The sequence below is a fragment of the Crocuta crocuta genome, unplaced genomic scaffold, assembly GCF_008692635.1.
Source record: "Crocuta crocuta isolate KB4526 unplaced genomic scaffold, BGI_CrCroc_1.0 scaffold108, whole genome shotgun sequence".
Taxonomy (NCBI): domain Eukaryota; kingdom Metazoa; phylum Chordata; class Mammalia; order Carnivora; family Hyaenidae; genus Crocuta; species Crocuta crocuta.
Window position 1 is genome coordinate 2,826,664 of NW_027532825.1, and position 21,949 is coordinate 2,848,612.

The 21,949-nt window shown below is 53.5% G+C and overlaps 1 protein-coding gene across 1 annotated transcript in view; it reads left to right on the forward strand.

Annotated features, from left to right (window-relative positions):
- The first annotated feature begins 12,164 nt into the window (after positions 1-12,164).
- GRB10 (growth factor receptor bound protein 10) overlaps positions 12,165-21,949 on the forward strand; it is a 164,352-nt gene continuing 154,567 nt past the window's right edge. The window contains exon 1 of the mRNA XM_077781104.1: positions 12,165-12,216. Coding sequence (XP_077637230.1) covers positions 12,180-12,216 — 37 coding nt within the window. The 5' untranslated portion in view covers positions 12,165-12,179. The remainder of the gene's footprint in view (positions 12,217-21,949) is intronic.

Here is a 21,949-nt window from a genome sequence, read left to right on the forward strand (position 1 = left end):
AGCCCCTCCACACTTGAGGACACCGAGGCTCAGTATGGTTGGATAACTTGCCCAAGGCCCCCTGGCAAGGGAGGGGTGTGCCAGATTGAATCCCAAAATCTGTGGGCTTCACCATGATAAGTGTTCTCTCTCGGTGGCTCTTCTGGAAGGATGATTGCCCTCTGAGTGACCTGAGTGCAGGCATCGATCCTGGAAGAACTTAACTTGAATGTTTGGTGACAGCCCCAACTCTTGGGGGCTTGAGTGGGGGCCCTGAAGAGGTGTATTTTTTGCAGGTGGCATGGGCATATTGGCATTGAGTGTTGGAGAGATTCTTTGGGACAGACAATGAACCCGCTGGTGACGGATGTGGGTGACCGAGTTCCCGAAAAAGTTCCCCAAAGCAAAGTGTTGTTATTATCGTGTGCCCACACACGTTTTCCAAAGACAAGATAAACAGAGCTTACCAGGATGTCAAGTGCATCTCCCAAGATGCCCAGGCTCTGCTGCAGGCTGGAGTCGCCACTGGGCACTGGGGTTAAGGGTGACAGCTCAAAATGTGGCCTGAGAACAGACGCCTCCTTTTGAAGGCTTGCTCCTGTGCCTTCCCTGCTCGGGAGGCTTACTCCTCAGGAAACGGTAGAGCACGCAATCATAGAGCTCTCCTTCATTCGTGGCTATTTGGGGTGGGCACAGGCTTCCGTGCAGAAAGGTGGCATCATGATGTTGCTCCTATTTCTGGTGCTTTCCATGAACCATCTGAGTGATCAGCTACATTCGTTGTGGTGCATGAAGCCACCGGGACAAACAAGAGTCTAAGAGACTAAACACTGAGGACATGTAAGTAGCTCTTGGGGCTGAAGACGGCACAGGCCTGCGTTCCCTCTGCTGCTCTGTTATGGAGGCGCACAAGGCAGCCTCCTCCTCAGCTGACTGCCCTGGGAAGCCAGAAAAGCTGCCCGGGCAGGGAGGGTGCCATGCTGTCATAGCCCCGTGTCCCCCCAAATAAAGGAGACCCCATACCTCGTCCCCCCAGTGAACTTCCTTCACTCACCTTTGTTCCATACTGGCCCCCATGTGGCCGCTGCTAAACTGACCTCAGCATCACTCAGACAGTGGCTGGGATGACTCTGATGATAAGACNTATCTGAACTACTGACCCATGCAGGCTGCAAACATAATAAAACGGAGTTTGCGGTACATCGCTAAGTTTGCGGTGGTTTATTCTGTTGCAATAGAGTATTGAAACCCTATAGGGCACTGGGGTGGCTCAGTCAGTTAAGTGTCAGACTCTCGGTTTCGGCTCAAGTCATGATCTCATGGTATGGGTTTGAGCCTGCATCAGGCTCTGGGCTGACAGTGTGGAGCCTGTTTGGGATTCTCTCTCTTCCCTTCTCTCTCTCCGCCCCTCCCCTGCTCCTGCTCTCTTTCTCTCTCTCTCTCTCTGTCTCAAAATAAATCAATAAAGTTTAAAAAATGAATATTGGAGTGCCTGAATGACTCAGTCGGTTAGACTCCTGACTCTTGATTTCGGCTCGGGTCATGTTCTCACAGTTCATCAGTTCGAACCCTGCATTAGGCTCTGTGCATAGTGCGGAGCCTGCTTGAGATTCCCCCTCTTTCCTTGCCCCTCCTCTGCTGTGCTCTCTCTGTCTCTCTCAAAATAAATAAATAAACCTTAAAAAGTACAATATTGAAACATTAGTGACAGAATCAAGTACGATATAAAAATGTACTAAAACCATCATATAAGGTATAAAGTAAAAACAAAATTAAGTTTACTTACTTATTTTTGAGAGAGAGAGAGAGAGAGAGAGAGCATGAGTACGGGAGGGGCAGAGAAAGGGAGCCTGAGATGGGGCTCATACCCACAGACCATGAGATCATGACCTGAGCTCAAATTAGGAGTCAGACACTTAAGCAACTGAGCCACCCAGGCGCCCCAGAATTATCATCTTGACTTTACAGCTAAAGACATCGGGTTTAAAGAGACTAATTTTTTTGTCCCAAACCACACAATGAGGTGCAACATTAAAATCGGGGCTGGTCTGTCTGATTCCAAAGCTCAAGTTGTCGGCCAGAGCGGTAGACAGAGCACCCACTCAGGTCTCCATCTGCATGTCCCTCAAAGCAATAGGACAGCTGTCTCATTGGGTGACCGTCCCGGCTCCTGATTGTCAGAAACACGGGACACGCAGAGTTGCTCTCGGGGAAGAGCTCCCAGCCGCAGCCCTCGCTGATGGCGCTCCCGAACTCCTGAGTCCCTCGTGCAGCCCTGCCCATCAGGGAGTGCCTCTGCTCTGGTCATCCGTGGCTGCTTCAAGGGGTCTCTGGTGAGCCCCCGAGTCCTGCTAAGGAAGCCTCTGTAAGAGGGCCACTGCCATCACCTGGACTTGTCCTGTGCTCGCAGATGGTCAGCATCTCATCAGTGTTTGTTGAGCGGACGTGGCATCTGGGAACCCAGAGCAGATGCCGAAGCCGCCAGTGGGCTGGAACGCTTAGTGCTCTTTGGGTTGTGTGATTTCCTTATCCCTCTCCGCAGAAGCTGGGCCTTGGGGGCTCTTGTCCTAAAGGAAACCTGGGGCGGGGGGCCTCACGGAGGTGCCCTGGATGGACGTCCCTGCTCTAGCCACGGGGTGAGTGTCGGCCTTGACAGCACACAGATCTTGACCTCCTGACCCACTTCCTCCTGGACTGAAGCCCTGTCTCATCCTTGCCCCAGCACCGAGTGCCTGCTCTGGACATCCCTCCATGGGGGTACCTGGAAGCCACCTCCATCCACTTGCCCTGTGACAGACACTCCACTGTCACCCGGCGTTCCACCATCAGGAGGGTCACCTGCTTGCAAGGCTCCTACCTCTTTTGGACTTTCCAGATATGTCGCATTTGCTCTGACCTGGACTCCTCTCTCTAGGGGTGGCTCCTCCCTTGTGTATCTCTTTTCTTTCTCTCTCTCTCTCTTTTTATTTGAGAGAGACAGAGCATGAGTGGGGGAGGGGCAGAGAGAGAAGGAGAGAGAGAATTCCAAGCAGGCTTCACCTTGCCAGCACAGAGCACAACGCAGCTCAGCCCTTGACTTCCTAAATCCGAGAGGTCATGACCTGAGCAGAAACCAAGAGTCTGACGCTTGACCATCTGAGCCACCCAGGTGCCTGTCCTTTGCGTATTTCTGGGGCTGCCCATCCTGTGGGTCTCCGGATGCATCAGAATTCCCAAGCTAGCAACCCAGCCAGCTCCCCAAACCCCTTCAAAGCAGGGGGACTTGGGGGGGGGGAAGGTTAAACTCTCCAACTGGAACAGAGCAGTTAACATCTTCCTCCATGCTGGATTCAGGGACACATGCCCAACCAGAAATGACATCACATCTTCTGATCCTAAAACAAAGGAAAACCCCTTTCGCCAAGAGGCAGAAGTTCACCATGCTGAAATCTAAACGCAAAATTTTGCACAAAAGAAAGCCCATTAGGTCACGCACTTAAATACCCGGTTACATGGAAAATAACACACTGACAAGAAATCACAGAGGGGCCAAGAGCGGGAGACGGTGGGACTCAGGTCAGAGAAACGTTGCTTTGGATCCCAGCTCCGTGGTTAAGTGACATTGGGGAGTCACGGAGATTTTCTGAATCAGCTTCCTTGAGAAGGAAATTGAGACCGTAATATTTGCCTCCAAACGGATTGGTGGGATTGACTGCAACGTGTACACAAGGTGCCTGGTACTGTTGGTACTGTGTACGATGTGAAGTACCCATCACTGGCTATTGCCTGCCGACGGTGAGGCAGATGCTTAAGAAATGGGGCTCACTGGGGCACCTGGGTGGCTCAGTCGGCTGAGCATCCGACTTCAGCTCAGGTCACGATCTGGATATTCGTGAGTTCGAGCCCCACATCGGGCTCACCGCTGTTAGCCTGTCAGCTCAGAGCCCGCTTCACATCCTGTGCCCCCCCCCCCTGCTGCCCTCTCCCTCCAAAAAATAAATATTAAAAAAATAAGAAGAACTGGGGGTTGTTTTGAGGGTAGAAGAGTAAAAGAAAGAGGGATAAGAGATAAAAGTTAAAAGAAGAACAAAGGAAAAACATTTCTCCCGGAGGAACGTGCTAAATAACGATGGCTCTGGGTTATAAACTCTGCACGTTATGGTGAAACAGACTTGTGGAGCCAGAGCACTGGGGCCCAGGGATGGACAGAGCACTCGCTCCACCAGCCTCCCCCCTGCACAAGGTTTCTCACTGCCTCCAGCGCCGGCTGCGGGATCCCTCCGGTGCGTCTCTGGGATTAGCTGTTCTTTTTCTGTGTAGCCTCACAGGACGACGTGCAGGCAGATTAATCCTCTTAAGGAACGTATGCTCACTGCAGCCGCTTCTCCGTGCAGTGATTCCAACATTAACTTTGCCGCGCTGCCTTGAAAACAAACCCTCGCCAGCTTTCTCGCGCACCGTGCAAGTTATGCTGATACTACATCTTTGGTAGCTCTAAATACGTTTCACCCATTAAATAGTTTCATTCTTATTTGGGTTCCCCGTTTAGCTCTGGAATGGTGGTTATTAAAAACCATGAAGCGTGTTGGGCTGGAAATATATTTCATTAAGTAGAGTTGGTATGATATGAGTGGGTAAATTAACTTCTAATTGAGTTTAAGGGCTGACTTGACTATTTTTTAAATGGCTGAGAAGGAGCTCATGGTTTTAGAGGTTTGCATACCTTGGGATTCAGAACTGCATGGACGCGGATTCCTGGGCTGCATTTCATTAGGAATATATACATATGTATATTTTTAATGTTTGTTTATTTTTTTGATAGCACAAGCAGGGGAGGGACAGGGAGAGAGGGAGACAGGGGATATGAAGCCAGCCCTGTGCTGATAGCAGCGAGCCTGATGCGGGGCTCGAACTCACATGCCACAAGATCATGACCTGAGCCGAAGTCGGACGCTCAACTGACTGAGCCACCGAGGTGCCCCAAGAAGCCACTTTTTAAAAAAAAAAAAGTTTTTTAGTGTTTACTTATTTTTGAGAGAGACAAGAGAGCACGAGCAGGGGAGGGGCAGAGAGAGAGGGAGACACAGAATCTGAAACAGGCTCCAGGCTCTGAGCTGTCAGCACAGAGCCCGATGCGGCACTTAAACTCACGAACTGTGGGATCATGACCTGAGCCGAGGTCAGATGCTTAACTGACTGAGCCACCTGGGTGCTCCTGGAAGCCACTTTTAAAGGAGGTTGGGGTCTTGGCTTTTTACTGCCATAAAAGCCACATGCTATTGGCCAGAGACCACTGGTCATTCATTTACCAGCCACCCTTCCCTTGAGCCTCCTGTCTTGGTGACTGACCCTGTACCCCCAAGAGAAAGGTTTAAGGTGCCAGGTGCTGCTAGGGCTTGGGCCCGAGACTGTAATTTGACCACAGAGATGTGAGAAGAAATCTGGAGCCTTCTGGAATGAGGCAAGGCAGGAGGAATGTCTCCTTTCTGCCTTTAGATGCAGCTATAAGGGGATCCAATACTTGGGGCTACATCTGGGCCATGACCTCTACAGCACCAGGGACAGTTGTAGGGCCAGCAGGGGGCGTGACCGAGGGCAGGGTGGAAGGCACCCGGGTCCTGGATGATGGGTGGAGCCTTGCTCTGTTCCCTGCAGCGCAGATCCCCCTAAGGGCCACAGCATTCTTTCAGTTAAGATGCAGATGTCTTGGAAAGAGCCCCAGGAGGTGCTGGAAAAAATTCTCTGTGGTGGGGGCTGCCCGGGTGCACCTTCCCAAGCGGGCGCTGCCTAGGGTCTCCATGTCTCCTCACGGCCGCGAGACCCCGAGGCATGACTCCAAGGCGGCTCAGCTGGCCCCGAGGCTCTCCCACTCACCTCCGTGGCAGCACATTGACCCCAGAGTGGACAGGGTCTTGCCCTTGCACTAAGCAACCTGGTGTTAACCTGCGTGCACCACGGTGAGGCCTCCTCATCCCTGGAGCCCCAGAGGATTGCCATCCCCGGAGAATGGGGCCACATGGCAGATGTTCTGATTCTTCAAGAGAAGCTAAGCCTGATTTTATGGGGAAAATTTAAAAAAAGTTTAAGAACAGTCTAGACAACCCTCTCCGCACCCCCCAAAAATCACAATAAAAAGTGGGTTGGCCATAATGAACTCATGTGTGCAGGTGCCCTCACCTCCCTCTCTGCTAAGGGTCCCCAATCCACCCCCCACCCTGGGGCCTGCAAATGCTCACCACCGGTGTTTGGAAACTCTTCTCTCCTCTGTCACAACCCGTGTCGTCCACACCAGCAAAAGTCCCCAGCCGCTTTCCTGGGTCCTCCCTGAAGCCGGATGCAGCCCTCTACTACACACTGGGGATTGCTCAGCTCCCTCAAATCACCAGCGGAGCAGGCAGACGCCTCCAGGCAAAGCAAAGCAAAGCAAAAAACTCTGACCCTACAAAATGAACTCAACTTGGATTATAGGTCTAAATGTAGGAGCTTAAAACTACAAAGCTTCAGAAGACAAACTGCTGCAGGCTCTGGGTTAGACAAGACTTTCTTAGATGGAATGCAAAAAAAAAAACAACCCAAAACCAAAAAATATCCCAAACCAGAAAAGGATCATTTGATAATTTTTAACCCACAAAATTAAAAACAAAAAGTCCTGTACTCTGAAAGGCATTGTTAAACAGGAAGGATGAGGGGCACCTGAGGGGCTCAGTCAGTTAAGTGTCTGACTCTTGATCTCGGCTCAGGTTATGATCCCACTGTTCGTGAGTCTGAGCCCCGCAATGGGCTTGGTGCTGATGGTGCAAAGCCTGCTTGGGATTCTGTCCCTCCTCTCCTCCCCTCCCCAGCTTGTGCATTCACTCGCAAGTGTGTGCCCTCTCTCTCTCAAAATAAATAAATAAATCTTAGAAAAAAAAAGGAAGATGTATGGGAGAATATACTTACTTGCAAAACCCATTTTTTTGGGTTAAGAACTGGTATCCATAATATATAAAAAGCTCTCAGAACTCAATAAAGAAACAACCAACACAGTTAAAAAGAAAGGAGGCCAAAGATGGTCTTCAGAAAAGAACATAGATGCATAGCAAGTAACCTCATGAAAAAGTGTCCTGCGCTATTTGCCACGAGGAAAACACAAATTAAAATCAGAATGACATTCAATTACACACCAATCGAAATGCCTAAAAGTCAGAAAACTGACTATACTGGGCATCGATCAAGATAAGGAACAATTGGAACACTCGGACATTTTTGGTGCGGATGCAAATGGCATAGATCACCTTGAAAACAGTTTGGTGGGTTTTTTTTTAAAAATTTTTTTCATGTTTACTTATGTATTTTGAGGGAGGGGGAGGTGCGGAGAGAGAGAGGGAGAGAGAGATTCCCAAGCGGGCTCAGCGCAGAGCCAGACATGGGGCTCAATCTCACAAACCATGAAATCATGACCTGAGTCGTGATCAAGAGCTGAATGCTTAACCGACTGAGCCCCCGAGGCGCCCCTTAGCATGTTCTTAGAAAGTCAAACGCGTTTCATATGACCCAGCCATCTCGCTTCCATTATTTACCCAAGAGAAATGAAAATTTGTGTCCCCAGAAAAACCTGGGTAGCAGTTTTATTCATAATCGCTCTAAACTGGGACTTGCCCACATTTCCATTAGCCAGTGAGTGGATGAACAAATTGAAGTACAAGCGTCCACACATCATATGCAGCATTGAAAAGGAACAAGCTATTGACTCATGGACTGACATAGATGAATCCCAAATGCTGAGTGAGAAAAGCCGGGCGGAAAAGTCTGCCTACTGTGAGATTCCATCCATAAGACAATCTCACAAAGGGAAAACTGGGAGCAGGTAAGTAGATGACAGGCTGTCAGCAGTGGGCCAGTGGCCACAGCGCCAAGAGGGAAGCTTTGGGGCGATGCAGTGGATCTATATCTTCACTGACATCATGGTTACACAAGTGTATACCTTGCCCAAATCCCAGAAAATGTGATTTTTCCTGGAGGTAAAATAAATCTCAATAAACCAGACTTAAGAAACATCCTTCAGTGGCACTGGGGTGGGGGGCGTTGGTTAAGCGTTCGATTCTTGGTTTCAGCTCAGGTCATGATCTCATGGTTTGTGAGTTTGAGCCCCGCATTGGGCTCTGTGCTGACAGTGTGAAGTCTGCTTGGGATTCTCTCTCTCTCTCTCTCTCTCTGCTCCTCCGCCACTTACACACAGTCTCTCTCTCAAGATAAATAAACATTAAAAAAAAGAAACATCCTTCAACGAGCTTCTTTTGAGATGTCAAGTCGTTTTGATTCAAGCTACCTTATGAACAGCAGAGTTTATAAGAAAAATGGATTACCATGGAAATCGAAAAACAAGAGCTGCCTGTCACTCGGACCCAGGGACACGGGAGACCAAGGGCATCTATTTGGGGCTTGTGGTGATCGGCACCTCCCCTCACAAACCGAGCCCCGCCCAGCTGTTCCTCACCTGGTCTGGCTGTTCCAGCCTCGAGGGCACTTCCGGCTCTGACTCCCAGGGGCGGGTGTCCTTCTGCCCATTGGTAAGCCAGCCTACAACTGGGAGTCCTTGGGCCAATGTCACACCCCCCAACCCTAAGTCAATTGCTGCTAGGGACAAAGGAAAGTGAGGCTGTTGGGGGGGTACTATGGACCGTTCCATTTTGGGGGAAATCCAGTTGGCTGCATCCAGGACAGAAAGACCTTGTTCCCTCTCATTGCCTTTGGAATAAAGTAGAAACTCCCAAGCATGACACAATAGTCCCTTCTTAGCCTTGCAGGCTGGGCTCTCGTCCCATCTCCTGACACCCCCACGTCCTCCCTCACATCCCCCACATCGTATAACCGAATGTGATTACCTGGTAGAGTCTTCCTCGGCTTTGACAAGGCCTATACCTCTCTCTGCTCTTGGTTCCTGTGTTACACATTGGACCTTCCAGGACCTCACCGCGGCACACCACCACCAGGAAGCCTTCCTGAACGCCGATAGCCTCCCCATCTCTGTGTGCAGGGGGAGGAGCAGCCTGGATCCCTCTTGTTTAGGGGAGTCGAAGAATTGCTGTGTTTGAAAAACTGGTGTGCAAGTTGCGTCATGAGGGAGCCCCGGCATGGGGGGAAACTCTATGGAGTGGGGCTGGCCCAGGGGTCTGTGGTGTAGACAGGTGCCTGCCTGTGATTGTATTATGGCCCCACGATGAGGGTCCCAGGGCCTATCGTTTATTTACTCCATGCATTGGCTCTATTGATAAATTCATCTGCACCATTTGCAGTGAGGACCTATTTGCAGTGAGGACTTAGTTCCACTGAGTGTCCGGCACTCCCCCTGCTGGGGTGACACTGGCGAACGGCACTGGGTTACCCCAGTCACATGCTTCCAGGCAACGGAGGACACAGACATTAACCAATGGTTACTAAGTAGAATTAGACACTAGCAGATTCTTCACTTCCAGCTGAAGGAGGCTTCTAGCACGGGTTTGTAGAATTGAATTCCTCGGTGTCACAAAACCCTGTTTCTTGTCCTGACACCTAATTGCAACAGTACGTTTCCCCTTGGTAAAGCCCTGGAACACAAAGCCACGCCGCCTGGCCCCTGGTAGGCTGGGTTCTCGAGGGTAGTGTCTACACTGCATGGCGGTAGGCCATCTGGGCTTGTAGCCTTCTGAGCGGAAGCATGCAGCCTGTGAGGGTTCGGAATTTGCAGCAGGAGAAGGCACCGAGGTGCAATCTGTCCACAGAACTGGCTCGGCACGGGGGACAGCTGCAGCTTCAAGGGCCACAAGAGTGACAAGTTCATGAACTCAGATCATCAAGTGGTACTGAATGGGCCCTGCCCAGGGAGAGAGGCATGTGCGGATGTCTATGAGGAGCTGGGAAATGTAGGGAATGAGGGCCTGTCCTAGGAATCCCGGGGGTCGATGTCAGCATGCAAACACTTGGGGACATTTATTTTGATCCCTTCCTAGGGAACAGTAATGTCTGAAATCCCCTCCATTGGGAGGCCGTTAAATGTGATACCTGACCTTCGACAGAATCTTCAGATGGAAAGAAAGAAACACAGGGTGCCTGGGTGGCTCAGTTAGTTAAGCATCCGACTCCGGCTCAGGTCATGATCTCTACGGTCGTGGGTTCGAGCCCCGCCTCGGGCTCTGTGCTGACAGCTCAGAGCCAGGAGCCTGTTTCAGATTCTGTGTCTCCCTTTCTTTCTGCCCCTCCCTCCCCTGCTCATGCGCCGTCTCTCTCAAAAGTAAACATTAAAAAATTAAAAAAAAAAAAGAGAGAGAGAAACACTAAAGGACATTCTCAGATCAACGGCAAAATTGGGATATGGACCTAGATTATACACAAGTATTTTATAGTGTAAATTTATGAATTTGGTAGCTGTGGTATGGTTATGTACGATATCGTCAGTACTTTAGGAAAGACATAATCAAACTGTACAGGAGCGAAAGACTCCAGTGTATGGGCTTACCTACAAGTGATGCAGAAAAAACTATGCCTATGGATATAGACGCTTTTCCAACATCTATTAAAGCCCCCTGCCTATCAGGCTTTCTGCTTGGTACAGGCATTCGTTGCTTAAAGAGGCCTTTGGCAAAGCTGTTAAGATTCAAAGCTTCTATACTCTTGGGTAGATGGTCCCAATTAAGTTTTCTCCTTAATTTTCTCTCCACCCTTTGTCTACAACAGGGATCTTTGTGTTTCCTTCTCCCAGGAACCTAAGCTCCTTCCTACCATTTTCTCTAGATGTTCATCTCATGGTTTTCTGAGCTTGGAGCAAACAGTGGAGGCTTTTAGGAGGCCTATTTTAGTTACAGGAAAGGATGATCTTTCATTGATACATTCCGTCTAAAGGTGGGAAAAGCAGGAGCTATAAAAAGTGCCATAAAGGGGTTCGGCATCTTCTTTACTCTGCACTTACCAGCTACTTGACGTTCAGCAAGTTATTCCACCCCGGGAAGATTCGGTGCTGCAGTCTGTACAGCTGGCATCGCCCAGAGGCTCAGAGTGTGCTTTAATTAAGAGGATTAGTGAATGTTTGGTATAAAATGTGTGCTCAGTAAAGGTAAGTTTTATGGTGGCTGTTTCTGCATAAAGACCCAGAAGAAGATGTAATTATTGTTAATGTCCTATTTGTATTGTAATTTTGATAGGTGGGAGACATTCACAGCCATATCGATGGCAATGGCTTCCATTAATTCAGGGGTTCCTTCGTGCTAGTCACTTCGTTATACCTTTGGCTTCATTAGACCCCTGGGACATCACTCTCAGGCAGGCTCATTACCCCATTTCAAAGACCGGGACACTGAGGCTTGGTGGCATAAAGAAAGCCTGTAGGGCCTTCCCATTCCACCCGCAGATGGGGAAACTGAGGCTCAGAGAGGCGAGGCCTCAGACCTCGCTGGCTGTGGGCAGACACTGCAAACCCACGTTCTCCTTTCCCGGACAAGGACCGCCAGCCCACGACAGAGTCCGGGCCGCCGCAGACGGTGCGTCTGATCCGTCTGGTCCCCCTGCGGCGCCCGGGATCAAGGATTTGGATTGCGTTTCGGGACAGGTCCGACGTGCCCTTCGCTGGCGCGCGAGCTTGGGCTGCTCGGACCCCGCGTCCAGGGAGAGGGTCGCTGGGGCGCGAGCAGGGGGGACAGGACGCGGGATCCCCGCGCCCCCGCGCAGCTGTCCCTTCCCCCCCCCGCCCGGCCAGGGGCCTCCCCGGNCCCGCCGGGGGCGGCGGGGCCCTGCCCTCTCCAGCCGGAGCGCGGCCCGGCCGCGGGATCCCGGGTTGTTTTGTTTTGCTTTGCTTTGCTTCGCTTCTGGTTCTGCGAGTGGCCCCGCTACCCGCCGCCGGGGCCTAACAGCGAGCTGTGGGCTCGCGGGCCAGCCGTGCGCCAGCCGTGGACATGCGATAAGAGCCGCACGGTTCGCGGAGGGAAATTTCTGATGCAACTCTCCGCCTTTGCCGGCCGCCTCTCCAAACGCCTGCCGGGCGGCCGCCCTCCAGCCTGTGCGTTACGGAAATGAGGGTCTCCTCGACTTTGGACGGCGCTGGTCCTTCCCGGGCGTTGGAGGAAACGCCAGCTTGGTGTCCTCCGGCCTGACCCGAACGGCGGCGGGCAGGGGAGGGGGGCCCCGGGGGACGCGCGCCCGCTCCCGGGTCCCCGCGAGGCGTCGGGAGGATCGCGTTCTTGCAAACGTGGTGTGCGCTTTTCATTGGAGAGATGCAAAGAGAAAGGCCCCCCGAAACAAGCAGCGCTCGTGAGTAAATAGGGGTTATTGCACAACTTTTCTCTTTGCTGCTGTTTACAAGGCCAGGCCTGGAACACTTTGTTTCCGAAAATGCTGATTCAGCCGTCTGGAGCCCCCGAGTTTCAGAAACGGTGCTCCCTAGAACGTTTCGCTCAGTTTTACCAAGAACACATGTTGGTTCCGCAGCAACAGGCTTTGACTGGAGTTTACGGCACAAGGCTGGTCGTTTCTCAGCGGGCTTGACCTGGTGGCTTCCCCTCTTTCTTTCCAAGAGGCAAAATAGGTAAAATCGAGGTTTTTAAAGAGGAAGACGTTCTCCCCTACAGAGGGGAGGGCGAAGCGTCCTTTAGGGGAGGAATTTATTAAGGAAAGCAAATACGTGTTTCCAGGAATGATTCTAGAGGACCGTTTTTTGTTTGTTTGGTTGTTTTTTTTTCTTTTTTTCCTGTTAAAAATCTGAACTCTAGGATTACTGCACATAATACTTGAATTTTATTGGGGACAGTTAAAAGAGAAGGGCCAGGCAGGCCAATTCCCAGATTACGGGGAGGGAATTTGAGGACAGACAGAGTTACACACCCAGCAAGTGGCTTCTGTAAACTGAGACGTGTGGCCGCTGATACTGCCCGAGCCGTTCACCGTGTAAGAGACGCTTTAGGAGCCTTAGTGCTCTAATCCTCTCCAGCCCCTTGATCCCCGTTTTGCAGGTGTGGAAACTGAGGCTCAGGAGGTTAACCGGTGTGCCTGCGGTCACATGAGCGGCCAGTGACAGCGCTGTCACCAGAGCCTAAGCTTTGGATTTTTTTTTTTTTAAAGTCCTGTGTGTTTTATGCTTCTGCACAAGTCCATTCATTGACCCTGGAAGAGAGATGACCGGGAAGAGGTTCGCAGCAGCCTCACACCTGTGCCAGCCTCACCTGGAGAAGAGAGAGGCTCTGTGACCAGTCTGGTCACTTCCAGCCTTCCAGATTTCTGCCCCAGGCCATTGTCAAGTTTGTCCACTTATTTTTATACTTCAAATACACCCTTATGTGGGGAGGAAACTTGGGTGTCGTGAGTTTGACGTGGCTGTTGTGTTTCCTGTAATTAAAATAGCCTTCTAATAAATGCTGTGTATCCCTGAAGTCATTTACTGCTTTGCCACTTTGGGGGCGGTGCTGGGCTGCGGAGAATGCCTTTGCTTTGTGAACCAGGAACCCAGAACTGGGCCAGTCCTCATCTGTCTAGGGGTTTAGCAGTGGTGACCGTTGGGATCAGAACCCAGGGCCGGCCTGGGAGGCCGGTCAGAGAGCTCAAGTCCGAATGTAGGAGCTAGCACAGAACTTTGATTTTGACGGGGTGGCTGGTCTGAGACTTTACAACGTACGGAAGCTACAGTCCTGCCTGAACATTTGCCAGCTCCATCTCAGAGCTGTAGGAATTCTGGGTTGGCGGATAAAACCTAAGGTGGCATCAGTTGAGGGACCGATTTGCTTGGAGTTCTGTGCCTCTCTCAATCTACAGGATGGTCGCGGGATGTTCTTCAGGCCGGTGTCTGGGGCTTGCTGGCTTCCTTTCGGCCCTCGGAGCCGAGGGGGCATCTGCTGGGTTCAGGGGGGGCAGAAAGCCGGTGTACTTGCAGCTCGAGGCATCACCCCGGTGTCTGTATCTCCGTGTGTTAAGCAAGGGCTCGTGGGAGAAAATATTTGCCTGCGTTTCACTTAAGTCACCATCATGTTCAGAATTGCAATAAGAACTCTGCTACCTAGCGAAGGTTTTCTTCCTGTCTTATGTTTTGCTTACTGGTGGAACCATGGAAAATCCTGGAAAAACATGAGACAGTCCAACCACTAGGTGGGCGAGGCTGGCAGACGGGTGCTTTGGGGATCTGGCAACCTTCTAGAAGGTCTGCACGCTAATGGGTGTGTAACAGATCTCATCCGTTCAGGCATCCGCTGGCATGAGTGGTGGTAGTGTGTTAGCTGTGCGCTTTTGAGGAGCTATCTCTCCCCCCCCATCCTCTCCCTCGGGCAGGAGCACCTTTGCCCCCACGGTTCTCTCCGGCTTTGAGGAGCTTCTGAACTCCCCTCCACGGAACAGACTTTTGTCCCTGCTCCTGCGGATCACAGAGCTTGCTTGTTACCTGGAAGCCGGGGAAGTAGAAAATAAAACCTTCCCAGAAAGGCTCTTCTTTAATGATAGGAAGGAAAATGGCAAAGCCATGTCCCAGCCTCGTGAAAGGTCCTTGGAAAGGCAGAGGTGAGCGGTCCTGACTCTCTGCTTTTGGGGTTCACCAGCTCTGAGGGCATCTCCCCTTTTTGCCTGTGCCTTGGCGGACATGGCCTTGAAACGGAGGGAAGCTTCCTCGCTGGCCCTCCATGCGGTTTTGCCCATTCGCGGAGGTGGACACAGGACGCCAGTTGGGGACGCAGGGCCCGAAGTTGGCGCATCGCGGCTGGATGTCACCGGGGAAACTGCAGTATCGTTCCTGTTTTTCAGCCATCGAATTTATATGTGGACTTGATGGGTGGGGCGGATTCCCCTTGATGGCTGAGATCTTTGATTTGAGGGTTGATTGGGGCTGGACCAGCCAGAGTGGATGATGTGCTTTGGCATCCCCTGTGGGGAAGGGTGCCGGGAGGTGTGCTGCCCCCTTCTTGCTCTGTGCAGAGTAGCGGCCCGTAGCGACGTTTGCGCTGCCTCGGTTTGACCACTGGATCTGCTGCTTCCTAGTGCGGCGAGCCCGAGCCGGTTACCACTAAGCTCATCGGTGAAATGAGTCAGACTCAAAGGTGTGTTTACCTGCAAGGGCTGTGGGGAAGGGAGGAGGCTGGTGGCGTCGTGTGACCCTCTGCGTAGCGCATGACACTTAGAGCCCAGACGCCCTGCTGCTTCTGTGCATGCTCAGCCGTGGCTTTGAGTCGCTTGTGTGCTCGATTATCCTGCTCTCTTATCAATCAGCAGCGTCCGCTACAAAGAGGACCCTGCTGCTCAGAGAGGCGCCTGCCAGCGCTTCGCGTGTCTTTGCTGCTCCAGGCCTTGGGGTGGACCGTGACCCGCGTCAAGCAGAGAATCCTGTTCTTGCCTACCTGTAGCACGGCAGTCGGAACGCCTCACCCGTGGGGTTCGAAGAGGGAAGGGGGTGGCGCTGTGGAGTTGGTACCTGGTGGCAGGGCCTTCAAACCAGAGTACAGGGAACCGCGGGCATCAGCTCACGGGTTCCCGGAGCGAAGACCGCGGAGACCACGATGGGCTGCGGCGGCGTGTGTGGGGATACCCCTGGTCTTGGCACGTGGAGCCTGGAGCCGTCGGTTTTCGGAGCCTTGAGGGTGGTGGGTGTCTGGAGCCCGCAGGGACAGCCCCACCGAGATAGGAGTGCACATGGACTGCAGGTCCCGATGGGTTGACCGTACGCCTGGGAAGGGGGTGTGCGCACTGTCCGAGGGCCGTGCTGGTGGGCAGCTGGCTTCTCCCTGAGTCCTGCCTGGGCTTTCTTTCTTTTCTTTTCTTTCTTTTTTTTTTTTTTGAGAGAGAGAGTGCACGAGCTTGCAGCAAAGGGGTGGAGAGAGGGAGACATCCTCCTTCCTTCTGAGGAATCAGAAGCAGGCTCCAGGCTCTGAGCTGTCAGCACAGACCCGGACGCCAGGCTCAAACTGACGAACTGTGAGATCATGACCTGAGCTGAAGTCGGAGGCTTAACCGGCTGAGCCACCCAGGCGCTCCTGCTGGCTGGGTTTTTGAGCCAGGCCATTGGGCCTGGGCACCGGCAGCTGCGGCCTTGCCTGGTACCGTGCGCTCTGAAAGCACTTGGTATGCAAAGAGCTCGCCGCGGGCCAGCCCTTAGCGCTGCATTGTCAGTGCCCCTTGGGAGCGATGCCGGCAGTTAGGACCCTCATGTGCCCTCGTCACTGTGAGCAGAACTACAGGGCGACCGTGTTCTGCGTGGCCCTGTCTGTGAGCCAGCAGGCATGCCGGAACCGTGAGGGGTGCCTGAACACCCCCGTGTACCTCTTCTCTGCTCCTGTGGGCGGGAGCCGGCACGGGGGCCCCCCCGGGCCCCCCACCAGTGCCCTGGACCCCCTGGTGCAGAGGGGGCATCTTGTGATGCAGAGACCCCGCGGGCGCTCGCTTGCGCTGAGCCGGGCATCGGGTTCACTGCCTTCATATTTGCACTTTCGTCCCTGGGAGTGCCCTTGGCCCACCTTTTATGGGCTGGGATGTAGAAACTTCCCTCAGATCACAGACCTGCTCGTTGTTCCAGACGTGACTGCACCGGGAAATCCCGGGGGCCAGAGAGCGGCTGCGAATCTGAAACAGGCTCCAGGCTCTGAGCTAGCTGTTAGCACAGAGTCTGACAGGGGGGTCGAACCCATGAACTGTGAGATCATGACCTGAGCCGAAGTCAGACACTTAACCGACTGAGCCACCCAGGCGCCCCGAACCGGGCAACTTTTAAATGCGGGGGGTCGGCACGTAGCCTCACGCGCCCAGGAGGTCCACCTTGGATTAAGGATGACACCGGGCCCCGAGTCTGGGAGGTGAGAGGTTGAGCTGAGGGGTGTGCTGGGGCTGCTCAGTGTCCCCTGTGGCCCCCAAGAGCCTCCAGGCTGCTTTTCCCAGAATGCCGTGCTCTCTGCCGACAACCCGTGTGGACCTCCCCAAGACCCCGCTGGGATGTTTCTGGAGAGATGAGAAGGCGAGAGCGTGGCCGCGTCCCCGCAGTGGCGTCACGGAGAGTTGGAGGAAGGACACGGCGGCGAGATGGGGCTCTCTGCCCCCCAGCTGGACGGGCCCCCCATCCCGGCCTCCCCACGTAGTGCCAGGTCCCCTGCTGTCCTGGCCTCCACACAAGGTCCCTCCCTGTGAAGGTCCCCTGCTTCCTAATCCCTCAGCATCCAGGGCAGAAGGCTTTTATGTTTAGTGTGATTTTTTTTTTTTTTAATTAGAACGATTTACATATATAAGCAATCAACGCCCTCTAAAGAAACCAGGCTGATCAGGCTTGTTTTTTTCTTAAACGTATTTATCTGTATTTCTAATGTCCCTTCTTTCTTTTTTCTTTCTTTTCTTTCTTCTTTTTAATGTTTATTTATTTTTGAGACAGAGACAGAGCATGAGTGGGGAAGAGGCAGAGAGAGGAGGGAGACACACAATCTGAAGCAGGTTCCAGGCTCTGAGCTGTCAGCACAGAGCCCGACGCGGGGCTTGAACTCACGAACCGTGAGATCATGACCTGAGCCGAAGTCAGAGGCCTCGCATCCCCTGTTTCTCACACGAGTCTGATTTCTCTGCTAGGAAGGTGAGAAGCTGGCCTTCTGTTCCAGCCCTGCCCTTCCCCTGTACCTCCTGCCCCCCCATCATCTCCGCTGGTGAGATCGGCGGGACCATCGCGCACTGCTGACACCTGCGGGTCAGCCCCTCACCGCTCCAGGCGCCCAGCCCTGCAGCGCGCCGTGGTCCCTTCCACCGCGTGGACGGGCTGGTCTCCGGGCGGGCTTCTGCGCCTGCTTGGTGGCTTACAGACCCCGCCCCAATCTCAACCTGGGGGTGCCCTTTGCCTTTCTCCTGGGTCCCGCGTCTCTTCTTCCTCGTCTCTTCCCACAGCAGGATAGAGCACATTCCGTCCTCGCTTCCGAGACTCAGGCGCCTGCAAGTTTCTTGAGACCAACAGACCTTGTTCCCTCCTCGCAGATCAGGGTGTCCGGGAGGGGCCTCTGCAGTGGAGACGGCGCTCCCTCACACGTGTGAAGGCTGCCGCCGTCCTGAGGCCGAACGCGGCGGACCGTGAAGCTGGTCTAGTTCTTGATGCTTCCCTTGAAACCTTCTCCGTATGTTTTCTTTTTCTTTTTCTCACGTCTAGAAGCTTGTGGGATATTCTCTTTGGATCTTTGGAAATCCCTTGAAGAAGCGCCCTGACCCTGCATCCGCCGTGCGCGGTACATTGAGGGTCTCTTCAGGCTGAAGGCTTTTGAATGAATTCTCTAGATTCCTTTTCTTCCATCTTATTTGGGTGTTAGCCTCCCGGACCGGTGCTCCGGTTACTTTTTAGCTCCTGTTTTAGGTCCGTTCTGTTCCAGGTTGTGCAGGATGTCAGTCTTTTAACCCTTGCATTGGCTTTTAAATTTGTTTTCATTTTTTAATCCTTGAGGACCTCTTTTCTGATTCTTTTTCAATAAACTTTCTAAAAAATGTTTATTTTTATTAAAAAGAAATTTTTTAATGTTTGTTTATTTTTGAGAGAGAGACAGAGAGCGAACAGGGAAGGGGCAGAGAGAGAGAGGGAGACACAGGATTCAAAGCAGGCTCCAGGCTCTGAGCTGTCAGCATAGAGCCCCATGTGGGGCTTGAACTCATGGACCATGAGATCATGACATGGGCCGAAGTCGGATGCTTAACGAACTGAGCCACTCATGCGTCCCTATTTATTTTTGAGAGAGAGCATGAGCAGGGGAAAGGCAGAGGGGTGGGGGCGGGCAGAGGATCCAAAGTAGGCTCTGCACTGACAGCTGAGAGTCAGATGGGGGGCTTGAACTTATGAACTTCAATATCATGAACTGAGCTGAAGTCCCCCAGGTGCACCTCATTANAAGCCACCCAGGCGCCCCTAAACTTTGTTTTTTAGAGCTGTTTTAGATGCAGGGCCTTTGTTCCATCATTGACCATGTAGCAACAGTCTGTCATCACTGAAAATGATGAGTTTTATTTTAATGGCATAATATTCTTGTTTCATAGACAACGCAATTTCTTAATTTTTGGGGGGCCGTGTATTCATTTCTGTTTTTCTTTTTCCGATATTGTTTCTTTCCCGCAATTAAAAAAATTTTAATGTTATTTACTTTTGAGAGAGAGAGAGACAAGAGTATGAGGAGGGGAGAGGCAGAGAGAGACACAGAATCTGAAGCAGGCTCCAGGCTCTGAGCTGTCAGCACAGAGCCCGACATGGGGCTCGAACCCACAAACTGGGAGATCATGACTTGAGCCGAAGAAGTCGGATGCTTAACCCACTGAGCCACCCAGGTGCCCCTCTTTTCTCCCAATTGTTATGTTATTTAAAAATTTTCTACTCACTTGGGCCTGACTTAGGCGGAAAACGGAGCCTGTGACAGGCAAGAGCTTATAGCCATGTTTTACTTTGGGGTCCCAGCCTGGGGGAGCAGGGGTGAAGCAGGGAGGGAGGCAAGAACTGCAGGGGAGGGTGGCCTCCATGGTAACTGGGAGACACTGATGGATGGCTTCAGATCATGACTGTTCACAGACAGTCCTGGGGTTGGGGTGGTGAGGAGGGGGACTCCTCTCCCCTTCTGTGCCCATCTCTGCCCTCTGTGCGCGGGCCTGTGGGTGCTGGGCGCGGACCGCGTGGGCAGGCCTTCCTCCACCACCTGTGGGCCTGTGCCCTGGCGGTCGCCCCAGCAGTGGCTGGACAGAGGCCGAGACGGGTGAGGCTCGGGTGGTGTCCGACACACTCCGCTTGGCCCCCGTCTTTCAGGTTCAAGGCTTTGCTTAGATGCCTGGGCCCGTCTTGGCCAGCCCGCCTTCAGAGGACGGCTGCCTGGCCGCCCTGCTGTGTGGGGAGCCCCTGGGGCCCATGTCCTCAGGGTCTTCTCCCAGGCTGGGTAGACTGTGCACAGAAACCGTGATCGCTGATGAGGCGGGCTGCTGCGGGCCCTGGCAGCACGCGTAGCCCTGCGTCACCTTCCCCTGGCCCCCCTGTGCTCAGAGGCCCAGAACCCTCCCTCCCCCCTGCTTCAGGAAAGCAGCCCCCGCTTCTGGTGCGGAGAGCAGGGCGTCCGCCTGGCTGCGGGCTTTGGGGGAGGTCGCGGGTGCAGCCGACCCTCCGACTTGAGGGGGTCCTCGTTTCCACCCTGGCCCTCCTCTCCGGACACTGGGCTGGGCTGGCGAGCCGGCAGGGTCTGTCTCCGCTCTGGCCTGGGGTCTGGCCCCTTTGCATCTTGGAGTCAACTTCCCCTCATCCCGCAGCGTTCCGGCTTTTATGCCTCTTAAGAGATCCCCTTCCTGTTGTCCCAGCGCAGCCGAGCGTGTGCTCCGTGGGTCATTTGGCGCTGGCCTGGCTTTTCTGGGTTGTTAGCCTGCTGCTGCACTGTGTCCCCTGTCGCTGTCCCGCACGCGCGTCTAGCTGGGAGCCTGGTCGGTTTTACGGGGGATGCGGGAGAGGAAGGCTCTTTGGTGCTGTGAATCGGCGAGGCTGCAGGGCCGGTGCAGTCAGGCGGGGGAGTTCACGGTCGGGGTTGAGGGCAGAGGGCAGGGTGGACGGGACCCCTTTGAGCCTCCTCAAAGGGGGATGGACTGCGGAGGTGGGGTGTGGAGTCCCCACGAGAGCAGCCGGGCAGCCTCAGGCCTAGAGGACAGCAGGGTTCCTCTCTGCCAGTGACTCGCTCTGTGATCTTGGGGGAGTAACTCCGCGGGCACTTTGATTTCTCCTAGAGTTTCAGGGTTGAACTCTAGTTTTCCTAGGTGCCTCAGTTTCCCCCGTAGCATCTCCACCGGAGGGGCGCCCAGTATTGGCTTTCACCTTAGCACACAGGCCAGGCAGTTCAAGATCTGCCAGGACCGTGAGAAAGGCTCATGGCGCTTTGTTTTGGGTTCAACACACCGCTTTTGGGCTACTTTCATGGGGCCGACTTTATTTTTTTATTTCTGTTAAAAAATTTAAAAAAGTATATTTCTTTTATTTTTGAGAGAGAGAGAATCCCAACCAGCCTCCAGGCTCTTGGCACAGAGCCGGACGCGGGGCTCGAACCCACTAACCGTGAGATCATGACCTGACCCGAGATGGGTCGCTCACCTAACTGAGCCACCCAGGCGCCCCTTTGGGGTCGACTTTAAAATCTTGAAATCTTGAAAGCACATGGTCCTGGTCACTTTAGCATCTCTCGGTGCTGGGTATCTCTGCTGTGTCCCCATCCAGCCCTCGGGGTTGGAGGGCCCGTGACCGCCGCTGCTTCCGCGGAGCACTTTGTCATTCTCTGCCTGTGTGAACGCAGCGCCCCGCCGGGCTCCCCAGCTCCCTGCCCCTTTTATACACGTGTGAGCATGGTGGTGTCTGAGCCTCAGAATTCGCTTCCAAGTTGACTGTTGCTACTGCTGTGAGCAGCTTTCAGCTCTTCCTACCATGCTCCCGGATAGACCCGTGTGTGACGTGCTCGCTGGCCGCCGGGGCCTCGAGCCACAGAGTCGCTTATCTTGGGGTTACGTTGTTTCCCCTTTGTTTCCGGGGCCGTGCGCGCACATCGTGCCTACGGGGATTAGTGCACCCCCTTTGTTTGTTTTGGGGCCTTGCGCGCGCATCGTGTCTGTGGGGATTAGTGCACCCCCTTTGTTTCCGGCAGTGCGCGCGCATCGTGTCTACGGGGATTAGTGCACCCCTTTCCTTCGTTTGGGGGTCATGTGCTCGCATCGTGTCTGCAGCGGCTCATGCTCTCTCTGTAGCATCTGTTAGCCTCTGGCTTCAAGAGGTAGCTTCCCCCTTCCCTGCGGTTCTTGCTCTGACATTGTTGGGGAGGGGTGAGTGGCCCTGTCAACCCAGCCCTGGCTGCCCCTGGTGCTCACGCAGGCCTCCAGGCAGGTGGAGAGACTGGACTTCTGTCTGGTGTCTGGCTCCTGGGCCCGGGATTTCCCCAGCCCCGTGCTCTGCCTGGTTTCCGAGATGGATACAGACCAGGTGTGTGTGTCTGTGAGTAGCCAGTATGTGTGTCCTGGCGGATCAGAGCACAGGTGGCCTGTGTGTGTGTGTGGGGGGGGGGGG